General features: G+C 49.7%; 1 protein-coding gene across 1 annotated transcript in view; it reads right to left on the bottom strand.

Moving 5' to 3' along the window:
* Window positions 1-20,418, bottom strand: part of LOC132381458 (transforming growth factor beta-3 proprotein-like) — a 66,705-nt gene extending 46,287 nt beyond the window's left edge. Inside the window, exon 1 of the mRNA XM_059950880.1 lies at window positions 18,749-20,418. Within this exon, the coding sequence (XP_059806863.1) occupies window positions 18,749-19,070 (322 nt within the window). The 5' untranslated portion in view covers window positions 19,071-20,418. The remainder of the gene's footprint in view (window positions 1-18,748) is intronic.
* Window positions 20,419-20,892: the final 474 nt, after the last annotated feature.

Raw genomic sequence — 20,892 nt, 5'->3', positions numbered from 1 at the left:
GAAGGCGGGAGATTGGGGCTGAGAGGGAAAATGGATAAGCCATGATGAAATGGCGGAGCAGACTCGATGGGCCGTATGGCCTAATCCTGCTCCTATATCTTATGGTCTTTATTATCAAAGTACATACAGGTCACCAGTTTACTACCTCGAGATCCAATTTCTTGAGGGCATACTCCACAAACCGACAGGATAATAGCTCACAGAACCGACGAAAGACGGCCAAACTAGGGATTTCAGCCAGCGTGCGGGTGGCAACAAATTGCGCAAACACACAATAACAAAGAAACAATAGCAATAAGTAATTGAGCAATCAATGTCAAGGACATTGGCCAAAGATGATTCCTGTTCCTACCCAAGAGTCTTTTGGATGCCCCTAATGTATCTGCCTCTGCCACTCCCCTCAAGAGACAGGTTCCACACGTCCACCATTCTCCTTGTGAGAGAAAAAACCATGTCAGACATCAGAATTAGGCTATTTGGCCCACTGGGTCTACACACAGATCTCAGCAGGTCAGTCAGCATCTAGGGAGGGGAATAAAATGTGAAGGTTCTGGGCTGGGATCCTTCACCATGACCAAATCTCTCTATTTTTCCTTGTTCTCTGCCTTTATTTCTCTGCAGCATCTCCCCCCACCACCCCCCCCAACTTGAGGGTCAATATTTTGGCCGATTCAAGCAACTTCTACTAGACTGAAAGCACATAAACACAAGCCGCTTGTTGCTCAGCTGTGGGGAACTGGTGGGCAGCTGGCTTCCCCTGTGAGCAGACATGAGAAGCTGAGCGACTCTCTTTGTGTCAGGACTCGGCTTCCAGAAAAGGAAGCAGCATTCTTGGGCCACGTCACTTGTTTAGTAGCTGATTCACTCTTGGCTTTAAGAGACCAAAGAAAATAAGTTGAAAATTCAGGAAACTCCACCAGTCGAGGATTAATTCCCCTATGGTTAGGAGTTGCTACAATTTGTTCCAAGCTTTTGAAAGGTCCTCTCCTGAACAGGGTCCTTCCCTTTCCTAACTGAGGCCCTTCAGCCCATCTAGTCTGTTGCATACTATTAACCTGCCTAGTCCTAGTGAACAGCACCTGGGTGCACCTCAGGGGTGCTTAGCCCACTGCTCCACTCTCTCTACACTCACGACTGTGTGGCAGGGGGCGGTGCCTCAGAAAGGCAGCGTCCATCATTAAGGACAACCATCACCCAGGACGTGCCCTCGTGTCATTGTTACCGTCAGCGAGGAGGTACAGGAGCCTGATGACACACACTCGACGATTCAGGAACAGCTTCTTCCCCTCTGCCATCAGGGAGGAGGTACAGGAGCCTGAAGACACACACTCAATGATTCAGGAACAGCTTCTTCCCCTCTGTCATCAGGGAGGAGGTACAGGAGCCTGAAGGCACACACTCAACGATTCAGTAACAGCTTCTTCCCCTCTGCCATCAGGGAGGAGGTACAGGAGCCTGAAGGCACACACTCAACGATTCAGGAACAGCTTCTTCCCCTCTATCATCAGATTTCTGAATGGACACTGAACCAGTGAACACTACCTCACTATTTTTATTTCTGTTTTTGCATTAGTTATTTCACTATTTAACATATTTACTGTAATTTAGTTTTTTCTCTATTATTATGTATGACCATGTACTGCTACCGCAAAGATAAAAAATTTCACAACATATGCCAATGATTTTAAACCTGATTCTGATTCCAGTTCTAGACCATAACCCTCCACATCTCCTCCCACCCATGTACTTACCCAAATTTGTCTTTACTGTCAAAATCAAACCCGCGTCCAGCAATTTAGCGGGCGTTCCGCACTCTCACCATCCCCCGAGTGAAGGAGTTCCTCCTCATGTTCCCCTTAAACTTCTCACCTTTCACCCTTAATCCATAACCTCTGGTTGTAGAATCACCCAACCTCAGTGTGGAAAAAAAAGCCTGCTTGCATTTACCCTACTCTATATCCCTCATAATTTTGTACATTCTATCAAATCTCCCCTCATTCTCCTAGACTCCAGGGAATAAAGTCCTAACCTACTCAATCCCTCCATGTAACTCAGGTCTTCAAGTCCCCGCAAAACGTATGACAACTAGGTGTCTAAATTATAAAACGTATATGACAATTAGGTAGGTATCTAAAACTGCATACAATACTCCAAATTAGGCCTCGCCCAAGTCTTATACAACCTTAACTTGTGTTTTTGAATAAAACATGACCACCATCAGAGTGGGAACACCAAAGATGGGCTGGGGGCAATTGTGCTGCCTCACAGTGCCCTCTCTAAAGCTTATGTCCATGGTGGGGCAATTAGAACGGGACACAATACTCTAGATGCCTTGTAAGGCTGCAACCCACCCTCTGCAACCCAGGGATTTGATGTGCCAAATGGCTTTCTTTGGTCTAAAAATATATATTTTTTAAAGATTGGGGGCCCATTATTCAGCTGCACTTAGTCTCCATGGAGATCCAAGAAAAGCCAAGCAGGTGCTCAAGGTACTGTGCCCCAGCAGAGCGCTCTACGCCACAAGTTCAACAGCCAATAAAAATTAAGCGCAATTCTGCATGGAAATCTGAAATAGAAATGGAAATAAAATGCTGAACATATGAGAACACTACCACTACAGGTCTATAAAGGCTGAGTATGAGTTCCCAACAGTTATCGATGGAGCAATTCATCCAGTGTTCACTGCCGAGTCCTTTTGCCTGACTGTCAAAAGGACAGTCAGCCCAGACACCTAGTCTAGATGGTGAACCGCCTCCACACAACGCTTTCTTTCACTGCATCCTCCAAATCTTCGTTTTCATTGTAACATTCAAGATGATTGTTGATACCTTCAAATTCTTTGCAGTTCTTAACTTGTTAAAGTAGAGAAATAATTTCATTTTCACTACTGGCTGTTTCTGGCATCCCCAGCCCCGAACGCTTGAAATCGCAGTGAGCAAAACAGCTCTGAATTGTCTTACTGATTACTTCTCACCAGCTATCAGTGACAAAAATCACTGCTTTTTCAACATAAACACATACGACTGACACTATTTAAAACCGGTTTGCTCCAAGCACTGAGTGGACAGCCAGCACTGGGGCTGGAGGTGTGGCCGGGGGAGGGGGGATGTTGCTCAGCGGACGTCCTGGTAGGCTTGCTCTTGGGTCTTGGGCCTGGTCAGGATGTCAATTTTCAGGCCCAGGCAGCAGGCAGTCGAGGGCTGTGTCCAAGCCGACTACCTGCTTCTTTGTCTAAGGCTACATTCGTGCTAGGATGTCCTTAGAGAGAGAGCATGTGACCATTATGAGTACAGTGAGGGATTTCCAGGGAAATGAGTGCATTATGGATGATATAACTGTGTTTTAATTTGAACTCACTGACTGCATTGTTACCCCTGACCTTTGTATGTCTTTTGTATTTGAACAAAGTTTTGTACATTTGTAAAAAAATAACAACATACAACTGACGCTGATCAGAACTCTTCAGCAACCGCCTCCTGTCCCGATTAAGCAGCAGAGCGTCCCAAATAAACACAAAGGGAATTCCCATACAACAGACACACACACACACACAATGCATTACATAAATTAATAAATAGCCGACTTTTTGGACAAAGCCCCTTCTTCTGGAGTAAGGAAGGGGGGAGGATGTCAGAATAACATAGTGGGGTAGTGGGGGGGTTAGCGGAAAAGGTGAGGGGTAAAGCCAGGTGGGTGGGAAAGGTCAAGGGCTGGAGAAGAAGGAATCTGGCGAACTACAGGAGAAAGGGATACTCAAGGCAGGTGAGAATAGGTAAAAGGTCAGAGAGGAGAATGGTGGAGGGGGGTAGATTTTGTTTACTGGAAGGGGAAATCGGTATTCATGCCATCAGGTTGGATGCTACCCAGACAGAATACAAGGTGTTGGCACAAGAGGGGGAACAGTGGATAGACACTTTGGATTGGGAATGGGAATGGTCACCAAGAACTTCCCTGTGGGCAGAATGGAGTGGGCAAAGCAGGTCCCTCGGTTTACGCCGGGTCTCACCAATACAGAGGAGGCCTTCGCAGTCTTGCCTCAGCTGGAGAGTCTGTCTGGCTATTGTCTTGGTTGGTGTTTGTTCCTCAAGAGTCACCCCAAATAAGCTGTTGCCCAGGTTAACCGAAGGCCCAGTTAACCAGAATCCACCGCATGTCTCCTCAAAACTGAATTTCACAACTTCGGAGAGTCAGCGCTTTCACAGAGACGTTTGGCAGATGCTGCATCCTTTTGATCTTGTCAGATAACAATCCCAGCTCACGAATGACACCTCTGTGCCTGGCCTTTTAACCTTTCGTTGCCCAACTCACTCGGGCTATTGCAGCTTTTTAATTATTTCAATCTCGCTCACCTTCCTTCCACCCAATCGCAGACTTTTTCCTTCCCTTCTATCACCCTTTCCTTGGCGTCATAGCATGTATTCATGTCTGTTTTTATTTCCCCTTCACTCCCCTCCTCCCCAGTCTTCGGCCTGACATATTAATTCTGTTTTTCTTTCCACAGAAGCTGCCTGACCTGCCGTGTGATGTCTACAGTCACCTTGTCTTCCCAGTTACTACTAGGTCAGACACACACACACCCACACACATTTCCATTTGATATCAGAGAACGAATACAGTATACAACCTGAAATTATTACTCTTCACAGACAACCACAAAACAAAAGAAACCTCAAAGAATGAGAGGCCAGAAACAATAGAATCCAAAAGCTCCACTCCACACACAAGCAGCAGCAAAAAGTACCGACACCCAGCCCCCACCCCACCAAGCTCCCAAAGAGACCGTGACAGGAGTTTTGTCCGTCCCAACGCTTTGACATCACAGACAGTCTCATCTCTCACTAAGGAGGGAGAGAGAGATATTGCTTCCGCCACAGCAAGAGGGGAGGCCGACAGTTCACTGTTCTGATGTTACGATCTGCCGCCTCAAGACCCAACCTTTCTTGGAAGAGCCACGTCACCGAATCCTGCCACGATTAGTCAGGCTTGATCAGCATCCGGACGAGAGCGTGTGCTCGCAGACTGCCATTCTCCGCCTCAGAGTGCAGGAAAACTAGACACGGTCAACGAAGCCACTTGTGTGGTCAACAGGGTAAAGTAGGAAATGGGGGGTAGAGAGACAGAGGCCTGTGCACAGCAAGATCCCACAGACGATCTTGAGTGAGATCTCGAGGCTGGCTGAGTGAGTTGTAGCCAGGACTGGAGAGGGAGATGGGGGAGTCCCTCCATTTCCCGGTGGCCAGCATTTTCAATTCCAACCCCCACTCCTGTTCCGACACAACGGTCCAGGATCTCACCTTCTGCCACGAGGAGGCCTCTCTCAGGTGAAGGAGCAACACCTCATGTCCTGTCTAGGTAGCTTCCAGACTGATGCTTTGAACATCGATTTCCCCTTCCTGTAAATGTTTTCTCTTTCTCTCTCCCCCCGCCCCACTTCTTCTACTCCCCCACTCTGGCCTCTATCCTCACCTACCCTGGTGCCCCTCCATCAACCCTTTCTCCCGTGGTCCCCTCTCCTCTCTTACCAGATTCCTTCCTCTCCAGCCCTTGACCTTTCCCACCTACCTGGCTTCACTCGTCACCTTCTAGTTCGTCTTCATTCCCCTCTTCTCACCTTTATATTCTTGCGACCACCCCCCCCCCCCCTTCCTTTCCGGTTCGGATGAAGGGTCCCAGCCCAAAACGTTGGCTGTTTACTCCTCTCCACAGATGCTGTCTGGCATGCTGAGTTCCTCAGTGTGTGTGAAGGTGGAGATTCGAAGGGATAATGGCGCCTAACAGCGACTCCTTTGCTTGCATCTTCGGAAACAGCGACCCTGACCCTGACACGCAGGCTCCGGTTCTTTGCTGGAATGGGACCCGTTCTCGGGGTTCCACGACTGGCCACTCTTCGACATGCCAAGGGTTCGGCCTGAGAGTCTCGATGGTGTTTGGAAGCCTAAGATCCTGGGGCTCTGGAGACTGGCAGATTGAGGGCCGGGGTCACGGCAGGAGATCCGTGTGTCTTCGGGGAGGCTGGAAAATCTTTCACTGTGGGCCCGAAGACCCGGGGTCTTTGCGATCTTTGGACACAGGGCTCGTAAAAAGCGACCAAACGTACTTCTAACACCGTAAACCAGTGGGTTGTTGTTATGTCTCCCGCTCGCTGTGAAAATGGGGGACACCTCCCCCTCCCTTGCCAGGGAGAGAGAGAACCTGTTGTTTGTCAAATTTCAGATGAAATACAAAGCATTTGGGGTAACTCTGGTCTGTGTCTTTGCTATTGCTTAGCACGCGCTTGGGCTCGGTGCTGGTACCAATGTGCATTTATTTTTGCTAGTGGGGGAAGGGGGGGTCGTGGCTCACTGCCACCAACGCACAGGAGGGGGGAGCTTGGGGGGGACTTTGGAGTTCTCATGTTTAACAGTCCATTCTCTGGGGCACTTCTCAGTTTTCGTGGATGTTTTGCAGAGAAAAAGCATTTCAGGATGTATACTGTATACATTTCTCTGACATTAAGTTTGACCTTTGAACCTTTGTTTTTCTCTGGGCGTACAGCTGGTTTTGTGCACAGCAAGGGACTGTCCCAGGACAGGGAGAGGGGATAATGGGACGGTTGAGGCAGCCTGGTCACCAAGATGTAAGCGATGGAGAAACTCCCGCGAACACCAGAAGAAAATAGATTGAGAGAGTTTCCAATAAGTAGGTGGAAAGGAAACGGGAATCCCATTCAGAGATGCAAGGGCTTAAAAATGGGGAACACAGAACCGACAAAGGAATTAAATAAATACTCTGTGTCCATCTTTACGGAGGAAGACACACCATAAAAGCACACAGAAATACCAGAAAACCAAGGGTATTGCGGAATAGAGGAAATGAAAGAAAATAATTTGCGTCAAGAAATCTTCCTTACGAAGATGATGAATCAAAAATTTGATAAGCCCCAAGGAGCTGGTGATTAACTTTGCAGAACACGGAGGACGGGGGTTATGGAAATAGCAGATGGCTTGGTTAACATCCCCCAAAACCCTGCGGATTCTGGAGAGCACAGAGAAAATGGGACCCCACTACTTCAGAAAAGAGAGGGGTATGGGCCGCCGTGGTTAGCGCAGCGCTCTACAGTGTGGTCGATCAGAGTTCGATCCCCACTGCAGTCTGAGAGGAGTTTGCACGTTCTCCTCATTAGCGCGTAGGCTTCCTCCGGGTGCTCTGGCTTCCTCCCACAGTCCAGAGACTATTTATATTTATTGTGTTTTTTTTTAAATCTGTGGGTATTTTTATACTGCATCAGATCTGGAATAACAAGAAACGACATGAAACTGTCTTGAATCCTCAAAGCTGGCAGACATGAGGGGAACTGGCGATGAAAAGTCTTAAAGAAGGCTTTCATGTTCGATTTCACACAGGAGGTTTGGAGCACGTGGGACTGGAGGCAGTACACTGACATGTGGGTGGTGGGGAGGCGCTATGTCCCTCAACAAAGGAGGCGTGAGGCACTCCTTCCCTCCGCTAGCCTGCAGGTCACCCTTGGGCAAGGTGAAGCACTTGCTTACCGCCCCCCCCCCCCCCGATCAGGGTCACGTGAAGCCATGAGAGCAGATGGTGGATGTTTGTATTAGCAGTTGGAGCATATCACAAGTCCTGGTTATGCGACCACTGATACTGATAAGAGTTGGGGGTCACCCGTTTTGTAAAGTCACTGCCCAGAAGAAGGCAATCGCAAATCACTCCTGTAGAAAAATTTGCCAAGAACAATCATGGTCACAGATAAGACTGTGATTGCCCGAGTTACACAACATGGCGCATAATGATGACATAATATAACACGGCGCATTATGATGATGATGATTATACTGACACAGATTGCCAGTTAATGGATTGATAAAAGACATAGAGTTGAAATAAGCTCCCTGGAGAGAGGAGAATGAGAGGAGATCTCATAGAGGTATACAAATTTATGAGGAGTATAGACAGGGTGACCTCCAAGAGGACCAGAACCTTGGTGTAAGGTTTGGAGGCTTGCGTGCCTCAATGACCCGGAGGTCTACATCAGCTGGAGTCAGGGCTTTATGCTTTGGCTCTTGGTAGGGTCACCCATGCCAAACAGGTCAAAGGGTAGAGGTCAGATTAAGAGGTATCCACCAGTCCTCTAGTTCGGGGACTCAGCTCATGGCCAACAACCCTTATTGGTCAAAAAAAGTATTGTTACGGAAAAAGCAATGAAGAATCCTTCTACATCTGAGTGTGACGGTATTCCCAAGTCTCCACCCAAGACTTGCATGACTGCCGGTAGTGAAAAGCAAGGGGCAGACAAGATGAAGGAAGCCCTGGGCCTCCATTGTTGCCCTAAACCACCAGCATTGTAACAGGCAGCAGAGAGAGGGAGAGAGAGAGGGATAGGGTGAGCCCATGCTAACTTCTTCCACTCCGGTTGCGTAGACTAGAATTAGGGGTAATGGGTTTAGGGTGAAAGGTGACATATTCAAGACGACGAGAAGGGGAAACGTTTTCGTTCAGAGGGTGGTTTGAGTGTGCCAGCAGAAGTGGGTGTTGCAGATTCAATTGTAACGTTTAAGGGAAGTTTGGATGGCTACATTGTTGAGAGCGATGTGGTCCAAGTAGAAGCAGATTACAGGCTGGGTGGACCAAAGTGCCTGGCCCTACACTTGAATAGTTCTAGCACACAAGACAAGCCAGTTCCGAAGTGAAAACAAACTTCTTCTCCCAGAGGAGAGGTGGGTCTTTGAAGGTCTCCAGATCGGAGGATGCTCAGTTATCAAATGCAGTCGCAACACAGGGAGTGTTGTGGCTGACGTAACACCTTTCGGTGCCAGTGATCCTGCCACTGTCCGCTTGCGGCTTCTACTCGCGACCGTGTGGTGCTCCGGTTTCCTTCCGCGTTCCAAAGGCTTACAGATTTGGGTCCACTAGCTGCGGACCTGCGCTGGAAGCACGGTGAAAACTCCCGGGCTGTCCACAGCGCATCCTCGGACTGCGCTGGTCGTTGATGCAAATGACGCATTTCTCTGAGTGCTTCGATAATTCGACGCACATGTGACAAATAAAACTAATCTTCAACTTTAAAAATATTCTTTATCAGATGAATAGCTTTCTGGATAGTGAGGGATAAGGGGATGGTGACGTGAGCGTCCTTTTGGGGTTAGCACATACGCGAAGTCCCTTCAACCCATCTTCAGATCTGAGTATGGACTGTAGTTTAAATTTTAAATGTATCTCTGGACAATGGGTTCCCAAAAGTTGTGAACCACAGTTCCTTGGAAGGCCAGACAATGCCAACTTAAAATCACTTTGCTTGTCTGGAGTGTGGGTGAGAAGAAAGAGGTGTGAAAGTTGTATGTAATTCAAAGGAAGCACTATAGATACATCATAAATTTAGAATTGTCCTTTGATCTTTGGCATACAACATGTCATGTAATGTTGGGCCGAGCAGGCCTCTCCCTCAGAAAGGGTCTCAATGTGATGCCTGGTGAATCTTATTTTGTGGAACAGAAGACCACTTCACATCTACCAGCTGCATCTCTCAGTGACTTTGTCCACATTACAACAGGTGGTAAACGGTGCTGAGGTAGAAGATGTGCCACTGTAATGTTGAAAGGAGGAACAAGTGTGCGGGCCCGATTCATCCTCCTACGCCTATCACTTACATTCTTAAATAGCTCTCCTCGTAGTGTTGAAGGGTAATGATACTGAGAAAGGCCAAAACGTTGGAAAATTCATCCACAAACATCTCCCAGTCAACACAGATAACATGAGTCACTATTTACACCACAGCCAGACAGTGCTCACCCTACACGTAGACTGAGCAGATTGTCTTTCATTTCTATCAGCCCGGTAATGGCGCGAGACAAGGACACCAGCCTCTCTGACTCAACTCAGCAAACAATCTCCAAGAAGCCGGCGGACACCAGGGGTGGACCTGAAGGGGCAAAGTTTCCGGGGTGGGGTGGAGGGGGAGGAAGGTTGTTTAGTGATCCCCCCCCCCCCCCGAGCACACTGTCTTTAAACTTCCCCACTGCAGCCTTTAAAGCATGTCTTCTGGTGTTTGACATTTCTACTCTGGGGAAATGAGTCTTAAGACTCTCAACTCCATCAGATCTCTCCTCAGCCTCCACGTAAGGGCTCCCAACCCATTTTATACCATTAACCAAGGGGTTAGTGGACCTCAGATTGGGAATCTCTGGCGTGAGGTTCAACTTTTCTTTCCGTTTTGTACCCTCTAGTCCATGCAGCACCCTGGCAAATCTCTTCTGGACCCTCTCTGCAACTTTCGTATAATGCAGTGACCAGAACTGTACATGGAGAATATTTAACCTGTGCTTTGGAAGTGTGTAATGGGACAGTGTAAAGGGAGCTTCACTCTGTATCTAACCTGTGCTGTCCCTGTCCTGGGAGTGTGTGATGGGAAAGTGTAGAGGGAGCTTCACTCTGTATCTAACCCATGCTGTCCCTGTCCTGGGAGTGTGTGATGGGAAAGTGTAGAGGGAGCTTCACTCTGTATCTAACCCGTGCTGTCCCTGTCCTGGGAGTGTGTGAAGGGACAGTGCAAAGGGAGCTTCACTCTGTATCTAACCTGTGCTGTCCCTGTCCTGGGAGTGTGTGGTGGGACAGTGCAAAGGGAGCTTCACTCTGTATCTAACCCGTGCTGTCCCTGTCCTGGGAGTGTGTGATGGGACAGTGTAGAGGGAACTTCACTCTGTACCTAACCCACATTGACCCTGTCCTGGGAGTGTGTCCCTCCTCCCATATTTTTATTCTGGCATCTTCCCCTTCCTTCTCAGTCGTGAGGAAGGGTTTCGGCTCGAAACTCTTTTCCATAGATGCTGCCCGACCTGTTATGGATTTATATTTAGTGTGTTTATTGTTATTGTGTTTTTAATCTGTTGTGGTTTTCTTGTGCTGCATCAGCTCTGGAGTAAGAACTATTCCGCCCTCCTTTCATTTGTGCAGGAAATGACATTAAACAGTCTCAAATCTAGAGAAATGCAATATCTGGGATGGCCTGTTGCAACTCTTGGTCACGAGTGAAACTCAGAGCCAGCTCTCCCACAGACAGTGACTACGCTAATGCAGTTGTGATAACTGATTAAAATGTTTTATAATGGCCTCACCCTTACGACCGACCCCCAGCCAATGAAGGCAAACGTGCCTTATGCCATCGTTGCCACCTCTACCACCTTGCTGTATGCAAGCTGGGCATTGCTTTACCACAGTGAGGGCACCTCAGTCCATCACGGGTCCATCTCAGTCCATCACTGGTAAAGCCCTCCCCACCACTGATCACATCGACACAGTGCGCTGCCACAGGAAAGCAGATCTCCCTCAGAACTGCCCCGTCAGACCCTCCCAGGGCAGGGACAGTTGGGGTTAGATACAGGGTAGACCTCCCTCTGAACTGTCGTGTCAAACCCTCCCTCCCAGGGCAGGAGCACAAGGAACTCGATACCGACTAAATCAACACGTACAACAAGCTGGTGGAACTCAGCAGGTCAGGCCAGCATCTGTGGAAACGAGCAGTCGACGTCTCGGCCCGAAAAGTTGACTGCTCGTTTCCACGGATGCTGTCCGACCTGCTGAGGTCCTCCAGCTTGTTGTACCTGTTGATTTGACCCCAGCAGCTGCAGTGTACTTTGTGAAACTGTCTCCATGTCAGCCTGTCTCATTGGTTTGCAGGACACAGCAGCCCGACTCACGAAAATGAGAGTCCATCGCACGAGAGGGGAAGGCTGAATGTCGGAGGGGCTCGGCAAGTCAGGCAGCACCTACAGAGGGGAACAAATGGTCAATTTTTTGGGCTGAGGCCTTTCATCAGGACTGGAAGGGAAGGGGGGAGGAGGGGAGGGAGAACAAGCTGTCAGGTGAACCCAGGTGAGGGGGAAGGAGGGCAGACGGGGAAGAGGGAGGAAAAGCAAGAAGCCGTGAGGTGACGGGTTGATAGGGCGACGGGCTGAGGAAGGGGGGGATCTGATTGGAGAGGAGTCCCTGTCCTCTGCAGTAGCAGCCAGAGCTCCCAGCTCCTCTGGGCCCTGCACAAATCCCAAACTAATCCCACAGGGAAACCACAGCATGCAATGCACAAATAAACACCACTGCGTCTGCAGGAACAGAGCCACCGAGAGCAAACGTGCACATCGCGCTAATGTGGAACTCCCATTCGCACAGACACCGCCGCAATTGAACATGTGCTGATCCCAGTCTCTCACACACACACTCCCACACCCACAGAGGGTGCAGCTTTCTCTCCGGAATTGGCAAGGAACAGCCACAGAGCGCTTGGAATGTCATGACAGGAGTATCCAAATATTTTTCAACTGATTATTCCCGACTATAGCTGAGTGGATGATGTAATGCACGAGCAGGGGCAGCGGTCAATCAGAAGCTTCCTGGAGGAGGAGCTTGCAGATTCCATTCCCGGCTTTTGCCCGCCACCGCCCGGTCCCACCCTCCTCCCCCCAGGATTGCCATGCTCTTACAGCTCGTCCCCCCCATTCCCAGCAGCCATGCGGCCGGGTCCCAAGCTCTGCAATGCCCATCCCCAAATCTCTCCCCCCCCACCCCGAAACCCGCTGAGGGTTGGCAATGTGAACTGGCACAAGTTGAAGTTCAAAGTAAATTTGTTATCCAGGGGCCAAAGGCGTCGCCATAAACGGCCCCTGCGATTGAGTTTCTTGCGGGCATTCATAGCAGATCAAGGGAATACAGTAGAATTCACTGATAAACTACAATCAAGACTGACTGACTTGGTTCTAGACTGACAACCAAGATTGCCAGTGTTAATCGTAAAGGCAAGAGAGGCAGCGGATTTTGGAAATCCTGAGACACACACACACGCACGCACACACGCACACACGCACGCACACCCCCCCGGAGGAACTCAGCAGGCCGGGGAGCACCTATGGAAATGAATTAACAATCGATTTTTCAGGCCGAGACCCTTCTTCAGGACTGGGAGCCGGGGGTGGGATGGGAAATGACTGAATTAGAAAGTGGATGGAGGGGATGGAGGGTAGCTGGAAGGCGATAGGTGAAGCCAGGTGGGTGGGAAGGGTCAAGGGCTGGAGAGTTAAGAATCTGATAGGAGAGGAGAGAGGACTCCAGGAGAAAGGGAAGAAGGAGGGGACCCAGGGGGAGGTGATAGGCAATTGAGACGAGGTAAAAGGTCAGAGTGGGGAATAGATTGGGGGGGGGAAATTTGTTCATCAGAAAAGGAGAAATCGATGTTCATGCCATCAGGTTGGAGGCTATCCTGATGGAATACGAGGTGTTGCTCCTCCACCCTGAGGGGGGCCTAATCTTGGCACAAGAGGAGGCCGTGGATCGACATGTCGGAACGGGAATGGGAATCAGAATGCTTGGCCACCAGGAAGTCCCCCTCGCGGCAAAAGGAGTGGAGGCGCTCGGCGAAGCCGTCGGCCAGTATCCGATGAAGCTGAGAGAAAAGAACGAACGCCGAAGGCAGAAGCTGTTGTTTCGATCCCACTCTGTTCATGGGGCAGGCGCCATGCCATGCCCCAGCACGTGAGAATAGCAAAGCAACTTACAACAGCCAATTGACTCACCGCTACGGGCAAGCCCCAGGCAGTCTCGGCAGGGGCATACAAACTTCACGCGAGGGCACCAGAGTTCAGGATGCAAACCAGGTTGCTGGAGTTACAAGATATCAGCTCCACTGTAGGGTCACAGCAAGGAAACAGGCCCTTTGGCCCATCTAGTCCATGCCCAACTATTACTCTGCCTGGTCCCATTCACGCACCTATCCAAACTCCTCCTAAACGTCGGTCGAACCTGCGTCCACTGGCAGCTCACTGCACACGCTCACCAGCTTCCCCGCTCTTTAGCCTCGGCTGTGATCACACTCCGCAGCTTTGGCGGTCTCAGCCTCGTCGACTGCACGTCTTTCATCCTCCGCTACGCCCAGCACCTTTGTTAACGCTCCGATAAAATGCGCTGGGTGGGGTGGGGGTGGGACATGGATAGGAAGGAAACAGACAGGCCGAGCAGCCTGCTGGGTTGCAATTCACGCACAAGGCAAGTCTTTTCCTTAAGTCCATCACCCCTGCTGGGGCAAAGGCCGCTAATAGCAGCTAACCAGAATCCTCAGTCCTGGGCCAGTCTTTAAAAAACTTTTTAAATATATATTTTACTTCTTACTGTAATTTACAGTCTTATTACAGTAATTCACATCTTTTCTCTATTATTATGTTTTGTAATGTACTGCTGCCACAAAACAGCAAATCTCTTGCCCCAGGCCAGTGATATTGAACCTGATTCTGATTTTCCCAGGTGTATAGGAGCAGAATTAGGCCATTCAGCCCATCGAGTCTGCTCCAGCACTCCATCATGGGATCAAACCCCATACACCTGCCTTCTTGCCATTTCCTTCGATGTCCTGACTGATCAGTAAATGATCATCTTCCGCCTTAAATATACCCACGGACTTGGATTCCACTGCAGTCTGGTGCAGACCATTCCACAGATTCAATACGCTCTGGCTATAAAAAAAGGCCCTCCTTACCTCTGGTCTAAAAAGGTCACCCCCTCAGTTTTGAGGCTGTGCCCTCTAGTTCTGGATACCCCCCACCATAGGAAACATCCTCTCCACACCCACCCTATCTAGTCCTTTCAACATTTGGTAGGTTTCAATGAGATCCCCCACACATTCTTCTGAATTCCAGTGAGTACAGGCCCAAAGCTGCCAAACACTCCTCATATGTTAACCCCCTCATTGCCGGTATCATTCCTTGAGCCTCCTCCAAACTCTCTCCAGTGACAATACATCCCTCCTGTGATATGGGCTTCATCTTCCTCTCCCGGGCAGGAGGCCTTTGGAGCTTCTGCTGGCGTTTCTCTAGCTCTGGGCTTTTATGCGACGGGTTTGCCAGCCCCAAGCCCCACCCTCCTCCTTTCGTAGCCGGGCTTGGGGCTGTCCGGGGCAGAGTTCAAGATATGTGCCCCTCTGGTCTTGATTCCCCATCCTGAAGCGCGATGCCAGTTCAGCCTCACTAGCAACCGTAAACCATTTATAAGCAGAGCCGGGATGTAGCAGCACTTGTGTCCAGCCTTTCAGAATCAGGTTTAAAATCACCAGCATACGTTTTGAAATTTGTTGTCTTTCCAGCACCAGTAATAATAGGGAAAAAATACTGAATTACAGTATATATTAAATAAAATTTAAAAAAATAAAGTCTGTCCTGAGCCTCATAGGCTTATCAGGCTGGTGCTTATACTGGTTTCCATGGCAACTACCCTCCCCCCCCACCATAGGATGCCAGTCTATCACGAGGTTATCCCCCAGCATTTTGCCGGTACCCATTTTCAGCTGGGCGGACTGGAGCAGTGTGTGGTTAAGTGCCTCACTCAAGGACACAACACACTGCCCCGGCCGGGGCTCGAAATCACAACCTTCAGATCACTAGTCCAATGCCTTAACCACTTGGCCACGCGCTTCATATATCAAATAAAAGGTGCAAAAATAGAAATAAAAAAGTAGTGAGGTAGTGTTCATGAGTTCAGTGTCCATTCAGAAATCAGATGGCAGAGGGAAAGAAGCTGTTCCTGAATCACTTCGGGCTTCTGTACCTCCTTCCCGATGGTAACAATGAGAAGAGGGCATTGTCCTGGGTGGTGGGGGTCCTTAATGATGGACGTTGCCTTTCTGAGGCACCGGTCCTTGAAGGTGTCCTGGATACGATGGAGGCTAGCACCCAAGATGGGGCTGACTCGAGTTTGCAACTCTCTGCAGATTGCTTCGATCCTGTGCTGTAGCTTCCTGCCCCCCACCATACCAGCCCCAGACTGCTCCCCTCAGTACATCTGTAAAGATTTGCGAGTGTCTTTGGTGACATCCCAAATCTCTTCAAATGCCTAATGAAATACAGCCGCTGTCTTGCCTTCTTTGTAGCTGCACCAATACACTGGGCCCAGGTTAGATCCTCAGAGATGGTTACATCTGAATCCGAAACCCAGAACACACCCTCTTCTCATTGCTACTGTCAGGGAGGAGGTACAGGAGCCAGAGGACACACACTCAACAATTCAGGAACAACTGCTTCCCCTCTGCCATCTGATTTCTGAACGACGTCGAACCCATGAACACTTCCTCACTACTGCTCCCTTGCATTATTTAATTATCTTTATGACTTACAGTAATTTTATCCCCCAGGGTGACGGGGTGGAGATACGTCTCTACCAGAGGTGTAAGGTGCTCCTTCCCTCCGCTGGCCTGCAGCTCACCCTTAGGCAAGGTGTAGTACCCCCCCCCCCCACCAAATCAGGGTCACGTGGATGGTCGTATGAGCAGCCGGTGCAGATCACAATTCCTGGTTATGCAACCACTGACACCAGGCAGACAATCTCTGAAGAGTACTGATAATGGCTGGGGCAGGGTCACTCGTCTCGGAAAGACACTGCCCAGAAGACGACAATGGCAAACCACTTCAGCAGAAAAAAATTTGCCCAGAACAATCACGGAAAGATCATGATCGCCCACATCGTACGGCACGGCACGGCACATAACAAACAAACAAGTAAATTTTTGCCTTTTGCACTGCAACGTAGCCTCAAAACAACACATTTCACAGCAGATGCCAGTGATAATTGACCTGATCCTGAATTTTCAACGCAGTAGTTTCTTATCAGCGGTAGCACGACTTAACATTTCAATTTCTGACGAACGCAGTTAGCAAAACTGAAAGGGTATGAACATTGGGTCATTAAGCTAAATCCCAGGAACATAATCAAGGTGCCACAACAGAACAGCACAAGAAACCATTTAAATCTTATACCAGACACTTGCGCAAAACACCCCTTAAAGTAGCTATGAGGGGTTCCAGCCCCTCAGCCTGGAGGGGAGCACTCTGTCAGCCCTGATCAGCGAGGGTGAGAGATGGGTGGGGAATAAATGCTGGAAAGGGGTCGCGATTTCCTGGAACGTTTGGGAAGGGATCACCAACTTTGGTGAGGAAGGAAAAAGGTCAAACGAGGACCCTACCAGGACTCTTGGGGTCAGTGGGGAAGGAGAGCAAGGAGCAGGAGCCTGGACCACCAGGGGAAGTCTTGCTCCTCCACTCCGCACACAAGCACCTGGGCCAAGCTGAGGTGCCCAGGTCAGGGATTACAGGTATGAGGAGGCCAGCGCAGAACAATGCCCAGCTTGTGCTGCTCCTAATTACACCCATCACTGCATGAGCAGCTGACACAAATTTCTTAAAGGCTGCGCGTCTTGTACTGGCCTTGGACAACTTTTGTTTTTAAAAATGGCGCAGGAGCAGAATTAGGCCACTCAGCCCATGAAGTCTGCTGTACAGTTCCACCACGACTGTACTGTTCCCTCTCATTCTCCTGCCTCCCCCCCCCCCCCCCATAAGCTTTGACAGCCTGGCTAATCAAGAACCTGTCAGCCTCCGCTTTAGTGACTTGGCCTCCATTGCTGTCGGTGGCAATGAATTCCACAGATTCCGCCCTCTGGCTAAAGAAATTCTTCCTCATCTCCGTTCCCAAAGGGATGTACTTCCCTTCCGAGGCTGTACCCTCTGCCCCTAGACCCTCCATCTACTGGGAGCATCCTCCGGATGCCCACTCTATCAATGTTCGAAAGGTTTCAATGAAATCAACCACCCCCCCTCCCAACTCCAGTGAGCCCAGAGGTTAACCCCTTCATCCCTGGGATCATTCTCATTAGCCTTCCCTGGACCCTTTCCAAGACCAGCACATTCCTTCTTAGATAACATCACCTTTTAACGGGGGGGGGGGGGGGGGGGGGGTGTTGGCTCTAATTACGAGGGGGATATTTTCAGATAACATTCTATATTTCTTTCCAGTTATAGATTAAGCAATGGAACAGCAGTTGTAGATTCTGGACAACTTGATCCCGGGGTACATGGGAACAGGGCGGTGTAACCTCCCTTATTTGGGATACAGTGCAGAATAGGCCCCTCCGGCCCCAGTAACCCGCCCCCCCAACAAGTTACGGGACAATTTGAAATGAGCAATTAAGCTACGAAACAATACGTTTTCTTTCAGACTGTGGGAGGAAACCAGAGCACTTGGAGGAAACACAGGCATTCCAAAGGGAGGTCGTACAGACGACTTACAGAGGACGCCAGGTTTGAACTCTCAACTCTGACTGCCCCCCCCTCCCCTCACCACCACCGAGCTACAAAAGCGTTGCGCCATTCTAAGCGAGCCTGTCTGTCTGAAGAACTGGTGCCCCCACCATTGTATGGAACAGCCAGACTTCAGAGATTCCCTGTGCCCCTCCCCTCCACGAAAACAGTGGAGGTGTGAAGCCTCCTGCAGTCGACCAGCCCCCAGATACTTAACGCTGGGGTTCAGAGTCCAAAGCACCGGAGGTGGACCCAGAGAGGGGTCCAAATGCCCATTTGGGACCCCAGCCCGGGAGGATTCGCGTACACACACACGCCCCTCGCTCTGAGACAGGGGTCGCGCCTGTGGTCCACAGGGATTTTATCTCGCCAGATCTGGGGAAGGGGCTTTGAATACGGGACCCTCTCCGGCAACAGAACGGAGGGAGGGAGGTGAGACTGCGAGGATCTGGGAATGTCTGCGGTGGTGGGGTGGAGAGGAAGACGGGGGTGGTTGGGAATAAGGGGCGAATTTTGCCTGGACAACGGGCGCAGATAATTCAGTCAAAACCCAGCATAAGTGAACCACTCGAGATTTGAACAGAGCGCCTGAGTTGAGGGACCCCAGGCGGTTAAGCGGGAGGGCATTAGGACCGAGCGGCGTTACTCACTGTTGTCATGCTTCACACCGTCGAATCGGTTCACTTCTTTGGCGTAGTAGTCCGCTGGGGTCTCAGCGTCCGGCTGCTCCCACCTGTCCGCTCGCAGCTCCATGGTGGAGTTGTACAGGGCCAGCACCTCGTTCGTGACCGTTACCTGCTCGACCTTCGGGGTGCTGGTGAGCTTGAGCTTGCTCAGGATCTGACCCCGGATGGCCTCGATTCTCTTCTTGCGAATCTGCTCCATGTCAATCGTCTTGCATGTGGAAAGGGAGAAGATCACAGGGAAGGAGTCGAACAGTAGGACGAGACTGAGCAGGACCCGGAGCTGCATCCTCGCCCGGGATATTGCGGATGGTACTAACAAGGGGAGCCGCTCTTTCACTCGGTGGCCGGCTGTGTTAATCGCATTTAACAGCAGCAATAACGCTGTCAGCACCGGCAGAGCCCGGAGTTGTCTGTAAAGTTCAGTAAGTGCAATGAAAACTTTTTTCTGCCGCTCACACGCCCGGTCGAACTGCTCGCCGATCCCGGCACAGGATTCTGTCAGTCTGCCGGCGTCTTGAAGGAAGCGTCATTTAGCACCCGTCTGCTGCTCCTCTGGGAGTGCTGGGTTCGGCAGAGAATTCCTCCCCGGGTCTTTGAAGGTTGGAGACTTGGTGTTGGAGAATTTATAAACCGGCAGTCGGCGCTCCTCCCCCAGGAAATGGGTGGGTACTCATATGCTGTGGCCATCAGTTGTCTGTACAAATCATTTCCTTTCAGACCTGAGAGAGAAAAAAAGAGAGAGAAAAAAACACACGCGAGGCTGGAAACCGAGCGGGCGACTTGCATCGCTGTAGCGCCCGCAGTCAACTGAAACCTTGCTCCGGAGGGCACCAAGGTCCTTGAAAGGAAAGGCGTGCACCCTCCCCACCAGTGAGCACATCTGCGAGAAGCGCCGTCCCAGGAAAGCGGCATCCATCATCAGGGACCCCCGCCACCACCCAGGACATGCCCTCAGGACTCACACCACCAGGTTCCAGAACAGTTACTACCCCTCAACCATAAGGCTCTTGAACCAGAGGGGATAACTCCACTCAACTTCCCTTGTCCCATCACTGAACTGTGCCCACAATCGGTGGACTCACTTTCAAGGGCTCTACATCTCATGCTATCAATGCTTATTGCATGCTTATTGATTGATTGTTGGATTTTTATTTGTAAAAATAAAACCTGAGGTACAGGCATAGCTGAACACACTCATTTCTCAATCACTAGGAGCTTTCAGACTATTCCGGTAGTGTTTAGTATTGAGGCTTTCTGGAGATTGACATAAATTTTACTGCATAGGCCTAATTGTTTAATGTTATTGTGTAGAAACTGCGGGATGATACCGGTTGTAGATATTACTATCGGGACAATGTATCTATCCCGTTCATGTTCCATAGTCTTTCAATTTCCTCCTTTTATTTCAGCACGTTTCTGGTGTTCTGTATGATATGTGTGTTTGGAGTATCTTGGGGGGACCACGCGATGTTCTGAGGTGGCGCAGTAGCATATTGGTGAGCACGACGCTTCACAGTGCAGGCGACCCCAGTTCTCCCCGCAACCATGTGGGTTTCATCCAGTGCTCCAGTTTCCTCCCACAGTCCAAAGAGGCACCAGTTAATCAGTCATTCTAGGGTTAAGTCGGGGGTTCCTGGGTGGCACGTTTTGGGCCTATTCCATGCTGCAAATCAATAAATTAATTAACTAAATTAACCCGTAATATTATATCCCTCCAGTTATTACAGATTGTCCTATCTGTCATAAAGATCAGTCATAATAATTTAATATCAAAGTGCATATACGGTCCTGTGTCTCAGGCAAGCCAGGTTTTTTATCTGGTTTCTGATGGTGTGGCCTCCGCAGAGGCCTGATCTCAACGTCACGACAGAAGCCAGCGAGACAGCCAAAGTCTGCAGAGGAACTGTGGCAAATTCCCAAGGTGCTTGGACAACCTACTAGCCGATTTTCTTATAAAACTGCATGACAGTGTACCTCAGTGAATTGATACATTTTTTAAGGACAAAAGAGTGGTCACACCAAGTATTCTTTTGATTTAGGAGTTTTTTTTACTGCGTTCCTGTTCTTTACAGTAATTTTCTGATATTTAGAAACTTTTCATTAGTTTT

The sequence above is a fragment of the Hypanus sabinus genome, chromosome 26 (genome assembly GCF_030144855.1).
Source record: "Hypanus sabinus isolate sHypSab1 chromosome 26, sHypSab1.hap1, whole genome shotgun sequence".
NCBI lineage: Eukaryota > Metazoa > Chordata > Chondrichthyes > Myliobatiformes > Dasyatidae > Hypanus > Hypanus sabinus.
This window is presented reverse-complemented; position numbering and strand designations above follow the sequence as displayed.